The sequence below is a fragment of the Carcharodon carcharias genome, chromosome 1, assembly GCF_017639515.1.
Source record: "Carcharodon carcharias isolate sCarCar2 chromosome 1, sCarCar2.pri, whole genome shotgun sequence".
Lineage (NCBI taxonomy): Eukaryota > Metazoa > Chordata > Chondrichthyes > Lamniformes > Lamnidae > Carcharodon > Carcharodon carcharias.
In genome coordinates this window covers 210,995,465-211,014,140 of record NC_054467.1, presented here as the reverse complement: position 1 = coordinate 211,014,140, position 18,676 = coordinate 210,995,465, and the positions used below count along the sequence as shown (strand labels likewise).

The following is an 18,676-nucleotide window of genomic DNA, read 5'->3' as shown; positions in this document are numbered from 1 at the left end:
AATACTTTATATTAAACTGTGAATATAGAACAAGAGACAAAGGTGTAAGTTAATAGAAAATAATGTTCGGACTGATAATAGGATTTCTTTCCTTCACACTAAGAGTAATCGAATGATAATCAGATAGAGTAGTCATAGCAAAGAAACACACTTGCCTTCTATCAGCTGGTCATAAAAATGAGGCTCCAATGCACCGACGGCCATATACTTTCCATCAGAAGTCTTATAGGTTTCATAGAACGGTGCTCCAGTGTCCAGTAGGTTTTCACCTCTTTGCTGATTCCAAATACTTAATTGTTGTGATTTCCAAAGCCAGGAACTACAGTAAGCTGCTCCTTCGACCTGACAAACACCAGTCAGATTTTACAAATGGAAGAACTGAAATAAGTCAAGGTAGGACATTGGAGATCGGTAGAATGAAATTTACTTACTTCCAGAGCCATGAATACAATAAGTTCCATTGGAATTTTCAAATCTATATACTTTTAAAAGTTGTATCAAATCAACTGCTCAGATCTATACTATAACTTTCTTAAGGTGATGTCGAATAGACTTTTAAAAATGTAGACAAATATGAATTTTAAAAAAATCACAGAATTGGTCTGTACTGGAGTGCAGGTTTTGGCTGCAGGAGAGAGCTTCAGTTGGAGTTTGGTGACTGATGGAGTTTAAGGGTTAAATTCTATCTAAAGTCTAGTCTTTCTTTAATTTAGCAATTAACTAAAAGTTGCTGTTATGGTTGGAAGAAGGTGAGTTTTAGTCCAGCCTTAAAACAGGGCTCATACAGGCTCAGCTTGCAGCTGCAACTAGTTAATTAGGTAACCAGCTTAATCGGGTTTTCAGAGGCTAGGTTCAGTGAGTATAGAAGTAGGCTATCTTATAGTACTGATTTTGTCTGCACTGGATTGCAGTAGAGAGCTTTGGCTGCAGTAGAGAGCTTCAGTTAGAATTTGGTGACTGAGGGAGTTCGGTGAGAAGGGAGGAGGTACTCCTTTCTTTATCCACCTTTGCTCAGGAATATGAGCAGGGGCCTAGGTAGGTAAGAACTGGTGAGTAAATTAGAAAAGTATTTTTTTTTAAAGTTCCTATACTTGGATTTAACTGCGAAGTGCCAGGAATAAGGGAAATTTAAGGTCAATATAATAAAGTGGAAGTGGAATGCGTGTCCTGTAATATGTGCGAAGTCATGGATGCTACCAGTTTTCTAGCAGGAAGTGCTGTCAGCTGCAGAAACTTGGACTCCAGGTTTCAAAGCTCGAGCGGCAGCTGGAGTCACTGTGGTACATCCATGAGGCTGAGAGCTATGTGGATAGCACTTTCAGAGAGGTAGTCACACCGCAGCTTAAGGGCCCAGAGAGAGTGAGGGAAAGCATGACTACCAGGCAGTCTAAGAGAAGTAGGCAGGTAGTGCACGAGTCCCCTGGGGTTCTGCTCACAAATTGGTTTGCTGCTTTGGAAGCACGTGAGGATGCTGGTTCCTCAGAGGAGTGCAGTCAGAGCCAAGTTTGTGGCACCGTGAGCAGCTCAGCTGTACAGCAGGGGAGGAAGAAGAAAGGAAGAGCTACAGTGATAGTGGATTCATTAGTTAGGGGAACAAACAGGTGTTTCTGTAGCCATAGACATGACTCAGGATTGTATGTTGCCTCCCTGGTGCCAGGGTCAAGGATGTCACAGAGCAGCTGCAGGACATTCTTCTGGGGGAGGGTGATCAGCCAGAGGTCATGGCCCACATTGGTACCAATGACTTAGGTAAGATGGAGGATGTGGTCCTGCAATCAGAATTTAGGGAGCTAGGCAGAAAGTTAAAAGCAGGGCCTCAAATGTAGTAAAATAAAAGCAAATACTGCGGATGCTAGAAATCTGAAACAAAAACAAAAATAGCAGGAAAAACCCAGCAGGTCTGACAGCATCTGTGGAGAGGAAGACAGAGTTAATGTTTCGAGTCCATTCTGATGAAGAGTCACATGGACTCAAAATGTTAACTCTGTCTTCCTCTCCACAGATGCTGTCAGACCTGCTCAAATGTACTAATCTCCAGATTGCTCCAAGTGCCACATGCCAGTGAGTACAAGAATTAGGAGGATAAGGGAGATGAATGTGTGGGTGGAAGGATGGTGCAGAAGGGAGGGCTTTAGATTCCTGGGACACTGGGACTGGATATGGGGGAGATGGCACCTGTATAAGCCGGACGGGTTGAACCTGAACAAAAGCAAAAAACTGCGGATGCTGGAAATCCAAAACAAAAATACCTGGATAAACTCAGCAGGTCTGGCAGCATCTGCAGAGAGGAGCACAGTTAACATTTCGAATCCGCATGACTCTTCAACAGAACTAAGGAAAAATAGAAAAGAGGTGAAATATAAGCTGGTTTAAGGTGGTGGGGGGGTGGGACAAGAAGAGCTGGATAGAGGGCCGGTGATAGGTGGAGATAACCAAAAGATGTCATAGACAAAAGGACAAAGAGGTGTTGAAGGTGGTGCTCCCAATGCGATTTCCTCTATATTCGAGAGACCAAACGCAGACTGGGTGACCGCTTTGCAGAACACCTTCTGTCTGTCCGCAAACATGACCCAGACCTCCCTGTCGCTTGCCATTTCAACACTCCACCCTGGTCTCATGCCCACATGTCCGTCCTTGGCTTGCTGCATAGCTCTAGTGAAGCTCAACGCAAACTGAAGGAACAGCACCTCATCTTCCGACTAGGCACTTTACAGCCTTCCAGACTGAATATTGAGTTCAACGATTTTAGATCATGAACTTTCTCCTCCAGACCTGCTGAGTTTTTCCAGGTATTTTTGAACCTGAACAATGCTGGGACTGAGTTCCTTGTGGGGCATTTTCCTAGTGCTGTTGGGAGGGCTTCAAACTAATTCAGCAGGTGTGTGGGGACCAAGGAAAAATATGAGAGAGGAGTACCAGGGTGCACAAAATACTGGGAGGGACAGATAGCACTAGTATGGAGAATAGTAAGTTAATAGGTAAAGATGGGGTAAGGGAGAAAATAACAAAATCTAACTCAGGGTTATAATGCATGTATGTGAATGTACTGAGTATAGTAAATAAGATTGGGGAGTTACAGGCGCAGATTGCCATGTGGAAATATGATGTTGTGGCGATAACAGAGACCTGGCTCAAGGAAGAGCAGAACTCAGTGTTCCCAGGTACAAGGTGGTGAGAAGAGATAGGAAAGGAGGGGTGGCGTTATTGGTTAAGGAGTACTTTGCAGTGCTGGTAAAAGAGGATGTCCCAGAGGGTTCAAGGACAGAATCAATTTGGCTAGAGCTAAGGAACAAAAAGAGGGCAATTACATTGCTCGGTGTAGTCTATAGACTGCCAAATGGTGAGAAGGACACAGAAGAACAAATTTGCAGGGAAATTACAGACTGATGCAGGCATTATAGAGCAATTATAATCGCTGTCTGTCACTAGAAGGGTTCAAAATTAATAAGGGGGAAGTGTTGAATAGACTGTCGTTGCTTAAAGTTGACAAGGCACCAGGACCCGATGAGATGCATCCAAGGATGTTGAAGGCAGTGAGAGTAGAAATTGCAGGGCACTGGCCATAATCTTTCAGTCTGCTCTCGATTCAGGAGTGGTGCCAGAGGACTGGAGAATTGCAAACATTATGCTCTTGTTCAAAAAAGGTTGTAAGAATAAGCCCAGCAATTACAGACCAGTCAGTTTCTAGATTCTAGAAACAATTGTTCAGGTTAGAATTAGTAGTCACACAGAAAAATATGGGTTGATAAGGAAGAGCCAGCATGGATTTCTAAAGGGACAGTAGCAACATGGATACAAAGTTGGCTGAAAAATAGGAAGCAGAGAGTAACGATCGATGGATATTTTTCGGGCTGGAGGAAGGTTTGTTCCCTAGGGTTTGGTATTGGGACCCTTGCTTTTCCTGATATAAATTAATGATCTAGATGTTGGTGTGAAGGGACAATTTCAAAGTTTATGGATGGTACGAAGCTTGGGAGTGTTGTGAACTGTGAAGAGGATGGTGTGGAACTTCAAGAGGGCATAGACAAGTTGGTAGAGTGGGCAGATAGGTGCTAGATGAAGTTCAATGTGGAGAAGTGTGAGGTGATGCATTTTGGTAGGAAGAACATGGACAGACAATATAAAATAAGAGGTGAAATTTTGAAGGGGGTGCAGGAGCAGAAGAATTTGGGTGTAAATGTGCATAGATCATTGAAGGTGGCAGGACAGGTGGAGAGAGCAATTAATAAAACATTTAGTATCCTGGGCTTTATTAATAGGGGCATAGAGTAAAAGAGCAGGGAGGTTATGCTGAATTTATATAAAACACTCGTTAGACCTCAGCTGGAATATTGTGTACAGTCTGGGCACCATATTTTAGGAAGGATATAAACACATTGGAGAAAGTGCAGAAGAGGTTCCAGGGAGGAGAAACTTCATCCATGAGGATAGATTGGAGAGGTTGGGACTGTTCTCCTTGGAGAGAAGAAGGCAGAGAGGAAATTTGATAGAGATGTTCAAAATCATGAGGGGGCTGGACAGAATAGATAGGGAGAAGCTGTTCTCACTCATAAAAGGATCAAGAACAAGAAGGCACAGATTTGAAGTGATTTGCAAAATAAGTAATTGTGACGTGAGAAAAAACTTTTTCACACAACGAGTGGTTGGGGCCTGGAATGCACTGCCTGGAAGTGCGGTGGAAGTAGGTTCAATGGAAGCATTCAAGAGGACATTAGATGATTATTTGAATAGAAACAATGTACAAGGGTATGGGGAAAAGGCAGGGCAATGGCACCAAATCATAATGCTCATTTGGAGAGCCGGTGCAGACATGATGGTCTGAATGGCCTCCTTCTGTGCCGTTAAGATTCTGTGATTCCAAGAATTCGACTTAAAATTTCTAAATAACCAATTGTTAAGTCCAGCAAGTTACAAAGAATACATTTTATTCAGCACAAGTGATTCCCCCATGGGAACACTATATTCTTCAAGAATTTTGTATCTACTTTTTAATTAGCTTAATTAAAGCAGGCAGAGAACTAGTGCTGAGACAACTCTAACTTTAAAAAAAAAGGAAAAGTTACATCAGTTCTATTTAATGCTTAAGAAGTGAAGGCCTAGAATTTAACACCACCACCACCCCGTCCAACAGGCTGGGAGAAGGTCAGGAGGGGTGGCTGTGTTTGTTAACATATCAGGATCAAGCAACCCAACCTCATTTCTATCAGTTTAAAAGTTTTAAAAATCAAATCAGGCTATCTACCCAGATTCTTGGAAAAGAGCGGCACCTAATTATGATTCAATCATTGGCACCGCGACTTAAACTGAAAAGGGAGAGGCCTGTGGCGTGGGATTCCCAGCAGCAGATTCCAGGCAGAAGGAACCATATAACAAGCTGAGTACAGGATGTGCACCTTCCAAAACACACTGCAGGCCAGGAGGAGAAAGGGTGCTCCCCTGAGGCCTCACAAGGAAGCTGTCTTCCCCTAACCCCAATAAAAACCAGAGCCTGTTGCTTTCCACCCCACCAGCCTACCCCAGTCCCGATCAAGGTTGGAGCTTTTTTTAATTTAATCATGTGATGTGAGCATCGCTGGCAAAGCCAGCATTTATTTCCCATCCCTAACTGCCCTTGAGAAGGTGGTGATAAGCCATCTTCTTGAACAGCTGAAGTGCATGTGGTGTAGGTACACCCATAGTGTTGTTAGGGAGGGATTCCAGGATTTTTGACACAATGACAGTCAAGGAATGGCAATATAGTTGCAAGTCAGGATGACGCGTAGCTTGCTGGTGGAGACATTCCCATGCATCTATTGTCCTTGTTCTTCTTGGCGGTAGAGGTCATGGGTTTGGAAGGTACTGTCGAAAGAGCTTGATGAGTTGTTGCAGTGCATCTGTACATGGTACACACCTTTCTTCCAGCTACACATCTTGGTTCAGTACCCCTAATATCCTTATCTAACAAAAAGTATCAATCTCAATTTTGAAATTTTCAGTTGACCGAGCCTCAATAGCTTTTGAGAGGGGAGAGTTCCAGATTTCCACTACCCTTTCTGTGAAGAACTGCTTCCTGACATCAACGTTAATCAGCCTAATTCACATTTTAAAATTATGCTCCTTTTTTCTGGACTTTCCAACCAGAGGAAATAGTTTCTCTCTGTCTAGCTTATCAAACACTATAATCATCTTAGACAATTCAAATTATTTTTGCATCAGTCCACTAGCTTTTAGAGACTGCTGCACTTGGACCAATAAATCTCAGCTCATCCACAGTTCCTGGTTTCCTGCTATTCGGAAAATACTCTGATCTATCTTTTTTAGGTTCAAAATGGATAACTTTGCACTTTCCCACACTGGACTCCATGCACCGGTTTTTGTCACTCATTTAACATCCCTTTGCAATTTTCTGCTCCCATCTACACTAGTGCCGTCAGCAACCATATATGTAACTCGCTATTCCTTCATCCAAGTGATTTATGAAGATAATGAAAAGCTGTGGCCCCAGTACAGATCCTTGGAGGATATTACTGGTTACACCCTGCCAATTTGAGCGCATACACATTGGGTCTACTCTGACTCCTACCTCCTAACTAATTCTCTATCTAATCCAGTAGAATTGCTCCAATTCCATACACTTCCATTTCTATAAAGTCTCTATTGGGGAACCTTGTTGAATACCTTCTGAAAGTCCATATAAATGACATCCATAGGCACTTCCTTATCTATTGTGTTAATTCTCTCCTCAAAAAATTCAACCTGGTTCATTAGACATGACTTACCTTTTACAAATCCACACTGGCTCTCCCTCTGATCAACTCATTTGTCCAAATGCCCTGATCACTTTGTCCCCAATAACTGAATTTCCTCAAGTGACATTCGACTACAAGGCCTACAATTTCAGAGTTTATCTCTCTTACCTCTCTTAATTATCGGGGGATATTCACAATTTTCCAATCAAGGAAACAATTCTAAATTGAGTGTGTTTTGGAAGATCATGAACAACGCATCAGCAATTTCCTCATCACCTTCTTTTAACACCCAGGAATGAAAACCAACAGGTCCTGGAGATTTGTCCATCTTTAATAACATTAGTTTCTCTTGTACCACTTACTTGTTGCTTTACTTGTTTTGAATCGAGTTAGTTCCACCCATTGATTTATTTTTTAGATTGGTATCTTTAATACTACGCCAAATACATTTCATCTTGGTTTTCCCCAGATCCGTAAAAAGACATTAATATCTGCTACATGACAGCCACTGAGAATGTAGCTTCAAATGATGTTCAATGATGACAGCCCAGGGTTTGCATGTGTCCTACTGACTGCTGGGTGCCATTCTTTGGGTCTCTAGTTGCAACCTTTTGCAGCACTCCAACCTTCAGGCCAAGCTGTCAATCTGTTTGGCTGTTGGACAGGAATTTGACTAAAATTATTTAAATGAGTCCCTGCCAGAAGGTCAGTAGGGCTTCAGCATCCCAGAAATTGCAGGATTCATCGCCTACTATCAGGTTCTCCCATACCCTTCCCACCTCCCCAATAGTATCAGGGAGGAAGTTCTAAAGTTATTTTAGTTAAAGTATCAGCTCACCATGCTCGCATCGATGACCTGTCCTTTTCCAGATTGTATTCTCTCATACAGAGCTAGGATTATACCCATAGCACACATAACTCCACCTCCAGCAAAGTCAGCCACAACGTTTAAAGGCGCGTAGGGATTCTCGCCTTTTCTGCCGAATTTTGACAGTAGACCTAAGTTCCAATAAATTCTGCTAGTAAATTGCATAACAACACAATTCTATAAATATTCTTACACAGAAAGAGATCTTAACATGCTATTTCTTTTTGAGTTCTCTGCCCGAAGGCAGGATCAACCCACAGCACCACAACCTCCACCACAGGCAGGGCTAGGAGGCAGGTCCCAAATCCAACCCAGCTAGAATGAGGATCAAACCCCATGCTGTTGGCACCAATCTGATCCACGCCAACCATCAGCCAACTGAACCAATAAGCACCCCCCACCCCCTCACCCCCCCACAAAGAGTCAGAGCTGCTGTGGCAACATACACTTTTACATGCATGTTGTAGCCTGGAGTTATAGATTGTGATGATAAAGCTCCAATTTCTCTCCATCACATGGGGAACATGGAAGGGCCACAGCAGTACTGTAAAATGTTCTCCAGCTAGTGGGGTGGCAACAGCACAGCCAACTCTCAAGGGAAAAACAAATTAAAGATATTGCTAGGTACTGAAGAGGCAAATAAGAGGTAGTTTGGGAATAATCTGCCTTTTCATTCTTAGACAGGAAGTATTCTAAACTATGGGTTAGACTACTTAACCCACAAGACAACATTCAAGAAACAATTTACAAATTACATTAACTAACTAAGCATTAACTAAAGCTGCAAGTATGCCTCAGTTTTACAACCTGCACATTATTCAATTGGATTGATTTGTCATATAAATATTGTAGCCATGGCAAAAATTTAATGTTGTAAGAAAGAAATTATAAAAATTGAAAAAAGGGATCAGTAAAATGAAAACTTATACTGATCTATCACATAGCATTTTAATTGAATCACCCCCTCTCCCCCAACTGCACTCTGTTCAAAATCTAGTTAGTTCCTTTGAAAGTGGTTCATTTAAACTAACCCAATGGATGCATTTTTTTTCTCTACTGAACATGATCATGATAAATCCATTCCAATTACCTGACACAGCAATGTAGTTGATATCATGTCCAGCATTTCTGGAATATAGTCCACTCTGTCCAAACCCAGTCAACCTGGCATAGATAAGCTTTGGATTCTGTCCAAGTATATCTTCAGGGCCAAGACCCAGCTTCTCCATGACGCCTATAAAAGGACACAGGTTTTATTCACTTAGAACAGCAAGCAGAGAAACTATTTGAGGATTGGGTTGACAAGTGGCAAGTAACATTTGTGCCACACAAGTGGCAGGCAATGACCATCTTTAACAAGAGAGAATCCAACCAACACCCCTTGACATTCAACGGCATCACCATCACTGAATCTCCCACTATCAACATCCTGGGGATTACCACTGACCAGAAACTGAACGTGACTAGCAATATAATTACTATGGCTACACAGTCAGGTCAGAGGCTAGGAATCATGTGATGAGTTACTCACCTCCTGACTCCCCAAAGCCTGTCCACCATCTACAAGGCACAAGTCAGGAGTGTGATGGAATACTTCCCACTTGCCTGGATGAGTGCAGCTCCAACAATACTCAAGAAGCTTGACACCACCAGGACAAAGCAGTCTGCTTGATTGGCACCTCATCCACAAAAATTCACTCCCTCCACCACCGACACACAGTAGCAGCAGTGTGTACCACCTACAAGTTCCCCTCCAAGCCATGTACCATCCTGACTTGGAAATATATCACCGATCCTTCACTGTGCTGGGTCAAAATCCTGGAACTCCCACCCTAACAGCGCTGTGGGTGTACCTACAATACAGGAGCTGCAGCCGTTCAAGAAGGCAGCACACCACCACCTTCCCAAGGACAATAAAAAATTAACACAATCACAATGTTGCATAAAAGTAGGCCAAGAAAGTGAAAAGTAATGCAAGTACTTCACAGCAGGTACCTGATGCCTACTGGTTCCCAGAACAGAGGATGCAGATTTAATTTGCATTCCAAGGTATATGGTCGAAATGGAAACCTTTGCAGGGCTGCAAGGAAAGAATGGGCAAGTAGGACTTATTGGGTACCTTTCAATCATACAGTGCAGAAGGAGATCATTCAATCCAGTGTATTTCATTGGAATTTATGGCTTAAATTTTCTGAGGATTGTTACAATGTACATCTAAAATCACTGAATGATCACAATGCCGATGGAGGCCATTTGGCCCATCATGATTGTGTCAGTTCTCTGCAAGTGCAACTCACCTAGTCCCACTTCTTGCCCTTTTCCCCAGAGCCCTACAATTTTTTTCCCTTCAGATAAATATCCAATTCTCTTTTGAAGGCCTTGATTGAACCTTCCTCCACCACAGTCTCAGGCAGTGCTCTCCAGATCGTAACCACTTGCAACTTAAAAAGGTTTGTCATCATTGCTTCTTTAGCTAATCAACGTAAATTTGCATCCTCTGGTTCTCAATCCTTCTGCCAATATGATCGATTTATCCCTATCTACTAAGTCCAGGCCTCTCGTGCTTTTGAACATCTCTATCAAATCTTCTCTTATTTTCTCCAGGGAGGACAGCCCCAGCTTCTCCAATCTATCCATGAAACTGAAATTCTGCATCCCTGGAACCATTCTCCTGATTTTTGTCTGCACCCTCAATGGCTTCACATTGTTGTTAAAAATTCCTATTCTTGTAGCCCCATATGCAACTTTTGCCTCTCCAACACTAAATTGAAAGATTCATCCATAGATATTACCATTTAACAGTTTCAGCTCCAAAGAGGCACTCGCTTTTTCAGAAGGTGAAAGTATTGTGACTTATCTCTAGGATTGAACAATCTCACCTCTGTCTACTAATTACAAGGATTCCAAGTTCATAAACTTTTGATAGTCTGCATTCAGTCATAGGCGTGATTTTCCGGCCCCTTTGTAGGGGGACTCACTGTAGGAGACTCAGTGGCACAGCCAAAAGTTCATTGACTTTCGGTGCGACTGGACGATCACTGTAGCAGGTGGGGCTGGAAAATCCTGCCCATAGTGGGCCCAGTTCCACATCATAGCGTTGCCTGTGGTTCAGCACAATGTAGCAATGAGTTAGTAATTTCCCCTTTTTCAGTTCTTTCACAGGATATGGGCATCGCTGGCTAGGCCAACATTTATTGCCCATCCCCAATTGCCTTTAAGGTGGTGTTGGTGAGCCGCCTTCTTGAACCAATGCAGTCCATCTGGTGTAGGTATTGCCACAGCGCTGTGAGGGAGGGAGTTCCAGTATTTTGACCCAGCGACAGTGAAGGAACAGCAGTATAGTTCCAAGTCAGTATCTTGGGTGGCTTGGAGGGAACTCACATCTGGTGGTGCTCCCATGCATCTTGCTGCCCTTGTTATTCTAGGTGGTAGAGTTTGTGGGTTTGGAAGTTGCTGTAGAAGGAGCCTTGGTGAGTTTCTGCAGTGCATCTTGTAGATAGTATGCACTGCTGCATCAGTGGTGGAGTGAGTGAATGTTTGTGGATGGGGTGCCAGTCAAGTGGGCTGTTTTGTCCTGGATGGTGTCACACTTCAGGCAAGTGCAGAGTATTCCATCACACTCCTGACTTGTGTACTGTAGATGCTGGACAGGCTTTGGGGAGTTCGGATATCCAGCCTCTGACCTGCTGTTGTAGCCACATATGCTTATATGGCTGGTCCAGCTCAGTTTCAGGTCAATGGTAACCCCCAGGATTTTGTTAGTGGGGATTTATCAATGGTAGTGCCATTGAATGTCAAGAGGAGATGGTGGGATTCGCTTTTGTTGGAGATGGTCATTGCCTGACACTTGTGTGCTGTGAATGTTACTTGCCCCTTATCAGCCCAAGCCTCAATATTATCCAGGTCTTGTCACATATGGGAACGTGGGCACGGATTGCTTCAATAGCTGAGGAGCCACGAATGGTGTTGAACATTACACAGCAAATATCTTCACTTCTGACCTTATAATGGAAGGAAGGTCATTGATGAAGAAGCTAAACATGGTTAGGCCTAGGACACTACCCTGAGGAACTCCTGCAACGAGGTCCTGGACTGAGATGACTGACCTCCGACAACCACAACCATCTTCCTTTGTGCTAGGTATGATTCCAACCAGTGGAGAGTTTGCCCGAGTCCCACCGACTCCAGTTTTGCTAGAGTTCCTTGATGTCACACTCGATCAAATGCTGCCGTGACGTAAAGGGCAGACACTCTCACCTCATCTCTTGAGTTCAGATCTTTTGTCCATGTCTGGACTAAGGCTATAATGAGGTCAGGAGCTGAGTGGCTCTGGCAGAACCCAAACTAAGCGTCAGTGAACAGGTTATTGCTGATTAACTGCTGCTGGATAGCACTGTCAATGACCCCTTCTATCACTTGCTGATGATTAAGAGTAGACTAATGGGACGGTATTTGCCAGGTTGGATTTGTCCTGAATTTTGTGGACAGGACGTACCTGGGCTGTTTTCCACATAGACGGGTGGATGCCAGTGTTGTAGCTGTACTAGAAGCGGCTAGTTCTGGAGCACAAGTCTTCAGTACTATTGCTGGAAGGTTGTCAGGGCCCATAGCATTTGCAGTGTTCAGTGATTTCAGCCATTTCTTGATATCATGTGGAGTAAATTGAATTGGCTGAAGACTGACATCTGTGATACTGGGGATCTCAGGTGGAAGCAGAGATAGATCAGTCTTTTGACACTTCTGGTTGAGGCTTGTTGCAAATTTCGTTTATTTCGTTTACAGATAACTGATATGACAAGTGGAACAATGGCACTTGTGCAATAGCCGTGCTCTTTTGAAGATGTAGCAAATCATAAATGCATCCTTATTTGAATGCTTTAATGAAGCTACTACATAATGACTAAAGCAATTTTCTCCTTATTGTTAAATAAGCCACAAAGTTTTACTGAGGCCACTCCTGTGGGGCTTATTGGCACAAGTATGTTTTCATTCCTTAATATTCCTCAGGCCAATTACTACAAAAATAATAAATAAATGTCTAAAACTGATACTTTGTGAAACAGCAGTTTTAAGTTGCTCACATGATTTTCTTTCTTTTTTTTAATGGGATGTGGGCATTACTGGCAAGGCCAGCATTTATTGCCCATCCCTAATTGTCCTTCAACTGAGTGGGCAGTTAAGAGTTAACCACATTGTTGTGGATCTGGAGTCACATGTAGGCCAGACCAGGTAAGGATGCCAGATTTCCTTCCCTAGAGGGCATTCGTGAACAAGATGAGTTTATAGTTGTCATGGTCACCATTACTGAGACTAGCTTCATACTCCAGACTTAACTGAATTTAAATTCCACCAGCTGCCACGGTGGGATTTGAACCAGTTGTCTCCAGGGCATTAGCCATCTGTCTTAGCACTTCAGAGAAATTTTTCAGTGCCTCCATGTCAGCATAATGCTTATCTAACATCTTTCTTTTTAACAGAAATACAACAACAAAAGCTTATATTTATATAAGGCTTTTAACATAATAAAACATCCCAAGGTGCTTAACAGGGCATTATAAACAAAATATGGGTCGAATGACAAAACGTTTAGTGAAAGGGCTAGGTATTAAAGAGTACTTTAAAGGAAAAAAACAAGGTAGACAGACGGAAAGGCGTAGGTTGGGTATTCCAAAGCTTGAGGTCTAGGCAACTGAAGGCACATGGAAATGTGATTGAAATCCGGGCTGCTCAAGAGTCCAGAATTAGATGAGCACACATATTTCAGAAGGTTGTGGGGCTGGAGGGGATTAGAGATAGGGAGGGGCGAGGCCATGGAGGAATTTGAAAACAAGGATGAGAATTTGAAAATGAAGACATTGCTTGACCGGGAACCAATGCAGCTCAGAAAACACAAGGGTGATAGGGGAACGGGACTTCCTGAGAGTTAAGACAGGCGCAGCAGACTTTAGTTAGCCTGTAGTTTATGGAGGGTAGATGTGGGGGACCAGCCAGGAGTGTGTTGGAAGAGTCAACTCGAGGTAACAAATCTGTGGATAGGGAGCCAGTTTTAAGCTCTACTGAGTGTTTCCACTTGGGAGACATCTAGGTCTAAATTCACAAATTTGGCTACTCTCTTCTTAGGTTTGGCTGCCAATGTCTTCCAGATTACTTGCTTTTTCCGGTGCTGTCACTTCCCCTTTTATGTAATGGCAGGTAATGGCCCAAAACCTCTGATCAAAGTCAGAACGTGTGCCTGACTGATCAGACAGGAAACATAGAAAATAGGAGCAGGGGGTGGTCATTTTGCCCTTCAAGCCTGCTCCGCTATTCAATATGATCATGGCTGATCCTCTACCTCACCGCCGCACTCCTGTCTCCCCATATCCTTTGATGCCTTTAGAGTCCAGAAATCTATTTCCTTCTTAAATATATTCAGTGACTTGGCCTCCACAGCCTTCTGTGGTAGAGAATTCCATAGGTTCACCACTCTCTAAGTGAAGGAGTTTCTCCTCATCTCAGTCCTAAATAGTCTACCCCTTGTTCTAGAACCCACCCCCCCAGCCAGAGGAAATGTCATCCCTACATCCAGTTTGTCCATCCCTGTCAGAATGTTATGTTTCAGTGAGATTTTTTCAAAATTCATTCACAGTATGTGGGCTTCACTGGCTTGGCCAACTTTTATTGCCCATCTCTAGTTGCCCCTAAGAAGGTGGTGGTGACAACTGAGTGGCTTGCTAGGCCATTTCAGAGGGTATTTTTAAAAGTCAACCACATTGCTGTGAGTCTGGAGTCACATGTAGGCCAGACCAGGTAAAGACAGCCAATTTCTTTCCTTAAAAGACATTAGCGAACCAGATGGGTTTTTACAACAATCGACAGTGGTTTCACGGTCATCATTAGACTTTTAATTCCAGATTTTTTTTTAATTCAAATTTCACCATCTGCCATGGTGGGATTCCCAGCGCATTACCCTGGCTCTCTGGATTACTTGTCCAGCAACAATACCACACCATCGCCTCACTCCAGTAACAATACCACTACACCATCTCTTCTCATTCTTCCAAATTCCAGTGAATACAGGCCTAGTCAGCCCAATCTCCCCTCATACTACAACTACCCACTTACCTGTATATGTTGAAAATGCTCCGACTCCCAGGAGGATCCTGCAGAAGTCCCTCAGCACAGGATTCCTCGCAGAGAGTATCGAAGAGAATCTGTGTAGAAGTCATTCTCTTTTTATGGCACTAACTGCTGTATTCTGATGTTTAAAGATCCCCAAGCTTTTCAGTTTGTTTGTGTGAGTGAGTGGGTGGGCGGTTACGTGAGGACGGCAGGTGCATGAGTGAGTGGGTAGATGGGTAGGGTTTAGCCAGGTTGGGAGAGGTTGTTAGGTCGGGGGCTAGTCTGGTCTTGTGGGGAGGGTTTGTAAAAGAGTAGGGGAGTAGGTGATGTGGGGCTAGTCAGGTTGGATCAGGGTGGAGGTTGGGGGTGCAGGTTGGGTGGTCTGTTGTATAGTTAACCAGGAGTTCGACTAGGATTTTTTTGTTTACCATTCCCTGGATAACTACCCAGGTAAGTAAGTTGGAACTGTCCAAAGTCACCAATGCTAATTCAGGGGTAAAGGCTTTATCAGAGGGTCCCAGGGAATTGCCCATCATTCTGGACTCTAAAGGTGTCAATTCAAACATCCCGGGCAATTTTCATGGAGCCATTATGTCGGGACTTCCACAGGTTCCCGAAACACATGTTGGGGAGGGTACATCTGGTCTCTGTCAATCCAGAGACCGGAATATCTGGGCCTTTATTGCCTGCTGCCATACAAGTCTCCGCCACCATCAGTACCCCTCCACGCCCCACCTCTTCAATATTTTAAAATCTGTTTCTCTATAAGAATATAGATCTGAAAGGATTAAATAACTAAAGCTTTTGCTGGAGTCACTGTTCTTCAAATTGACTGTCTTTAGATCTTCAAATCAACTGGTTACTGGTGCAAGAAGTCAGGCAAAGGAAGACAAGTTTGAGACATAAAGTCATCTATACTATTCTCTCATCACTCATGGATGTAGCCATGCTTACTAACTCTTATTATTTGTTGAAATGTAATCAAATATAAAATTCCTTAATTAATTTTCAGCATGAAGCTTCGCTAGAACATAGCTTAATATTAAGTTTGCTAAACTGCGGTTTTATTTCTCATTTATTAGAATTAGCAGAGTTCTATTTAAGTTAGTATTTCTTTACAGCTTCAACTGTCATTATTTTCAAGTTTTCCATTTAACTGCAGAAATAACAGTTTTTAGAAAAGCTGAAATACAAAAATAAGGGGTTACAAGTCAGTGGCTGGGCCAAAATTTGTATATGCTGAGATTATGATTGGGTAGAACACAGGCTTTTGAGGATACATGACTGGATGAATTTTTGTGCAAGCTAGTTTTTGAGATATAGTAGTAGGGGCTTGTGCACTTATCGATGCATAGGTTTGAGCTGAGGTAACGATGACTAGGCACGTGAAACAAAGTCGTACCACCTACCCAAGATTAATATCATTCTCAATTGTTCTTTGTAAACTGTTGTTCAAAGACTGCACATATAAAGTCTCACTTATACTTAAATAAAAATCATACCATTATGAAGTCAGCTTTGAACTACTGGCCAAACAGTCCAAAGAGACCTCCTTAAGTATCTGAGATCTTGCAGACTGCATTTAATTGGTCTGCATGCATCTACATTTCTAATTACCTGACCCTGTAAAGTTGCTACCACAGATTTTACCTTTTTATCTCAATGTGGGGCAGACATCTGGGTAGGCAATGAGTCTTAGATCGTTACATTTCACTTACTGGGATGAAGAAATAATGTTGGTAATTAGTATCTGATCTCAGAAGAGCCAAATTTTCAGTCTTGGGGAAAGATTTAGGCTTGGAGTCACATGTAAGCCAAACCATGTAAGATTTCATGGCAGATTTCCTTTTTCTTTCCAGATTAATGAACCAGGTCAGTTCATCACAACTATCACTAAGATTTACCATTACTAAGACTAGCGTTTAATTTCAGATTTATTAATTGAATTTAAATTCCACCAGCTGACATGGTGGGATTCGAACCCATGCTCTGGGAACCCATGTCCCCAGAGAATTAGGCTGGGCTTTTGGATTACTAGTCCAATGACATTACCACTATGCATAACTCTATCAACACACCTTGGTTCCATAACTTTTAAAAACCTTATTTCACAATAATCTGTCAATCAATTTGAGTTTTGAACTTTTCAATTTACCTTGTCTCAAAACATTTTTGGGAGAACAGGGTTCCAGATTTCCACTAATTTTTGTATGAAAAAGTTCTTTGTGACGTTAATCCTGAATGGCATATCCCAAATTTTACGGTTATGATCCCTTGTTTTGTACTCTCCACCAAAAGAAACAGTTTTTCTCTTTCTACCCCATCAACTGTTGGGTATGATAGCAAAGCGATTATGCTGCTGGATTAGTACTCCAGAGGTCAAACTAATAATTCAGGGAATTCAACTTCCAAACCACCTCAGTAATTGGGAACTTAAATTCAATTTATTAAATAAATGTAGAATAAAAAGCTAGTATCAATAATATTGACCATGAAACTACTGGATTGATGCAAAAAAAAAAAGTGGTCCCCTTCAAAGCCTGGAGTCCTTACTCGCCCTATATGTGACTCTAGAACCAAAGCAATGTGGTTGACTTTTAACTGCCCTCTAAAATGGCCGAGCAAGCCACTCAATTGTCAGCACTACTTGCTCAAGAGCAAATAGAGATGGATAATATATGCATGCCTTGCCAATGATGCTAAAAAGCTGAATAATTAAATGTACTCCTTTAATTAACTAGAACTCCTCAATTAGATCACCCCTTAGCCTTTCACACTGAAGGGAAAGCAATGCAATGCAAACCCCCACACCCTCGCATAACTTAACTAAATTAGTCAAGTATTATTGGGAGAAAATTTGCGCTATACCCCTTCCCAGACCAATATGGCCTTCATAAGTGCAGTGCTCAGAATTGAACCCAGTGCTTTTTAAAAAAAAAAATCATTCAAGCGATATGGCTGTCACTACCAAGATCTGCACTTATTGCCAGTCCTAATTGCCCAAGATGATGTCGATGAGTCACTTTTTTAAACTGTTGCAGTTCGTATGGTAGAAGTACTCCTGCATTGCTGTTTGATAGGGAGTCCCAAGATTTTGGTCAAGCTACTATGAAAGAGTCAATTTATTCCAAGTCAGGATGGCTTGTGACTTGGAGGGGAACTTGGAAACCTTGTCAAACCGCTTAATTTTTTAAAAACTGTGCGCAGTACTTCAGGTATGGTCTCACCAAGGCCAATATTATTGCAGCAATACTTCTTTACTCTTATACTTCAATTGCTTTGTAATAAATAAAAACAAAATATTCCTGATGCTGGGGATCTGAAATAAAAAGAAAGTGCTGGAAAAACTCAGGACTGGTAGCATCTGTGGAAAGAGAAACAGAGTTAATGTTCCAAGTCCAGCAAGACTATTCTTCGGAACGTTAAGTCTGTTTCTCTCTCCAAGTGACGTCTGCTGCGGCACACAGGCTCAGACTTCCAGTGAGCTGAAAGATATATTAAACAATGATATTGCAAAGCTGGCTGACTACTGCAAGACATGATGCCTAAAACTGAGCACCTGTAAAACAGTCTCTGGCTCATTCCACTTTCACAATGCCAGCGCTAAAAGAGAACTGAACATTACCCTGGATGGCCACAGACTGAAGCACGATCCCCACATTTTTTATCTAGGCATCACCATTGACAGAACCCTCATGTTCAGACAGCACCTCAGCAAGATTGCAGAAAAAATTAAAACCCACAACTAACTCCTCAGGAACTGGTGGGGACCACATATGGATCACAGGCCAAGACCATAAGGACCTCTGCTCTTGCCATCATGTACTCAACTGCAGAATATAGCGCCCCCCAACTGGGATAGTACCAATCTGCTCACATCGAATCAATCATGCAACTTGACTCAGCAATGCACATCTTCAAAGGTACTCTTTGACCAACTCATCTCCCCTGCCTCCCAGTTCTGAGCAGCATTGCCACC

The 18,676-nt window shown here is 42.6% G+C and overlaps 1 protein-coding gene across 3 annotated transcripts in view; it reads right to left on the bottom strand.

Moving 5' to 3' along the window:
* The window catches only part of amacr (alpha-methylacyl-CoA racemase), a 112,175-nt gene that overhangs the window by 42,198 nt on the left and 51,301 nt on the right, over nt 1–18,676 (bottom strand). For all 3 annotated transcript variants that reach the window (XM_041198713.1, XM_041198781.1, XM_041198867.1), the window contains 3 exons: nt 8,687–8,830; nt 7,567–7,727; nt 156–342 (listed from right to left, as the gene is read on the bottom strand). In XM_041198713.1, the coding sequence (XP_041054647.1) occupies nt 156–342; nt 7,567–7,727; nt 8,687–8,830 (492 nt within the window). The remainder of the gene's footprint in view (nt 1–155; nt 343–7,566; nt 7,728–8,686; nt 8,831–18,676) is intronic.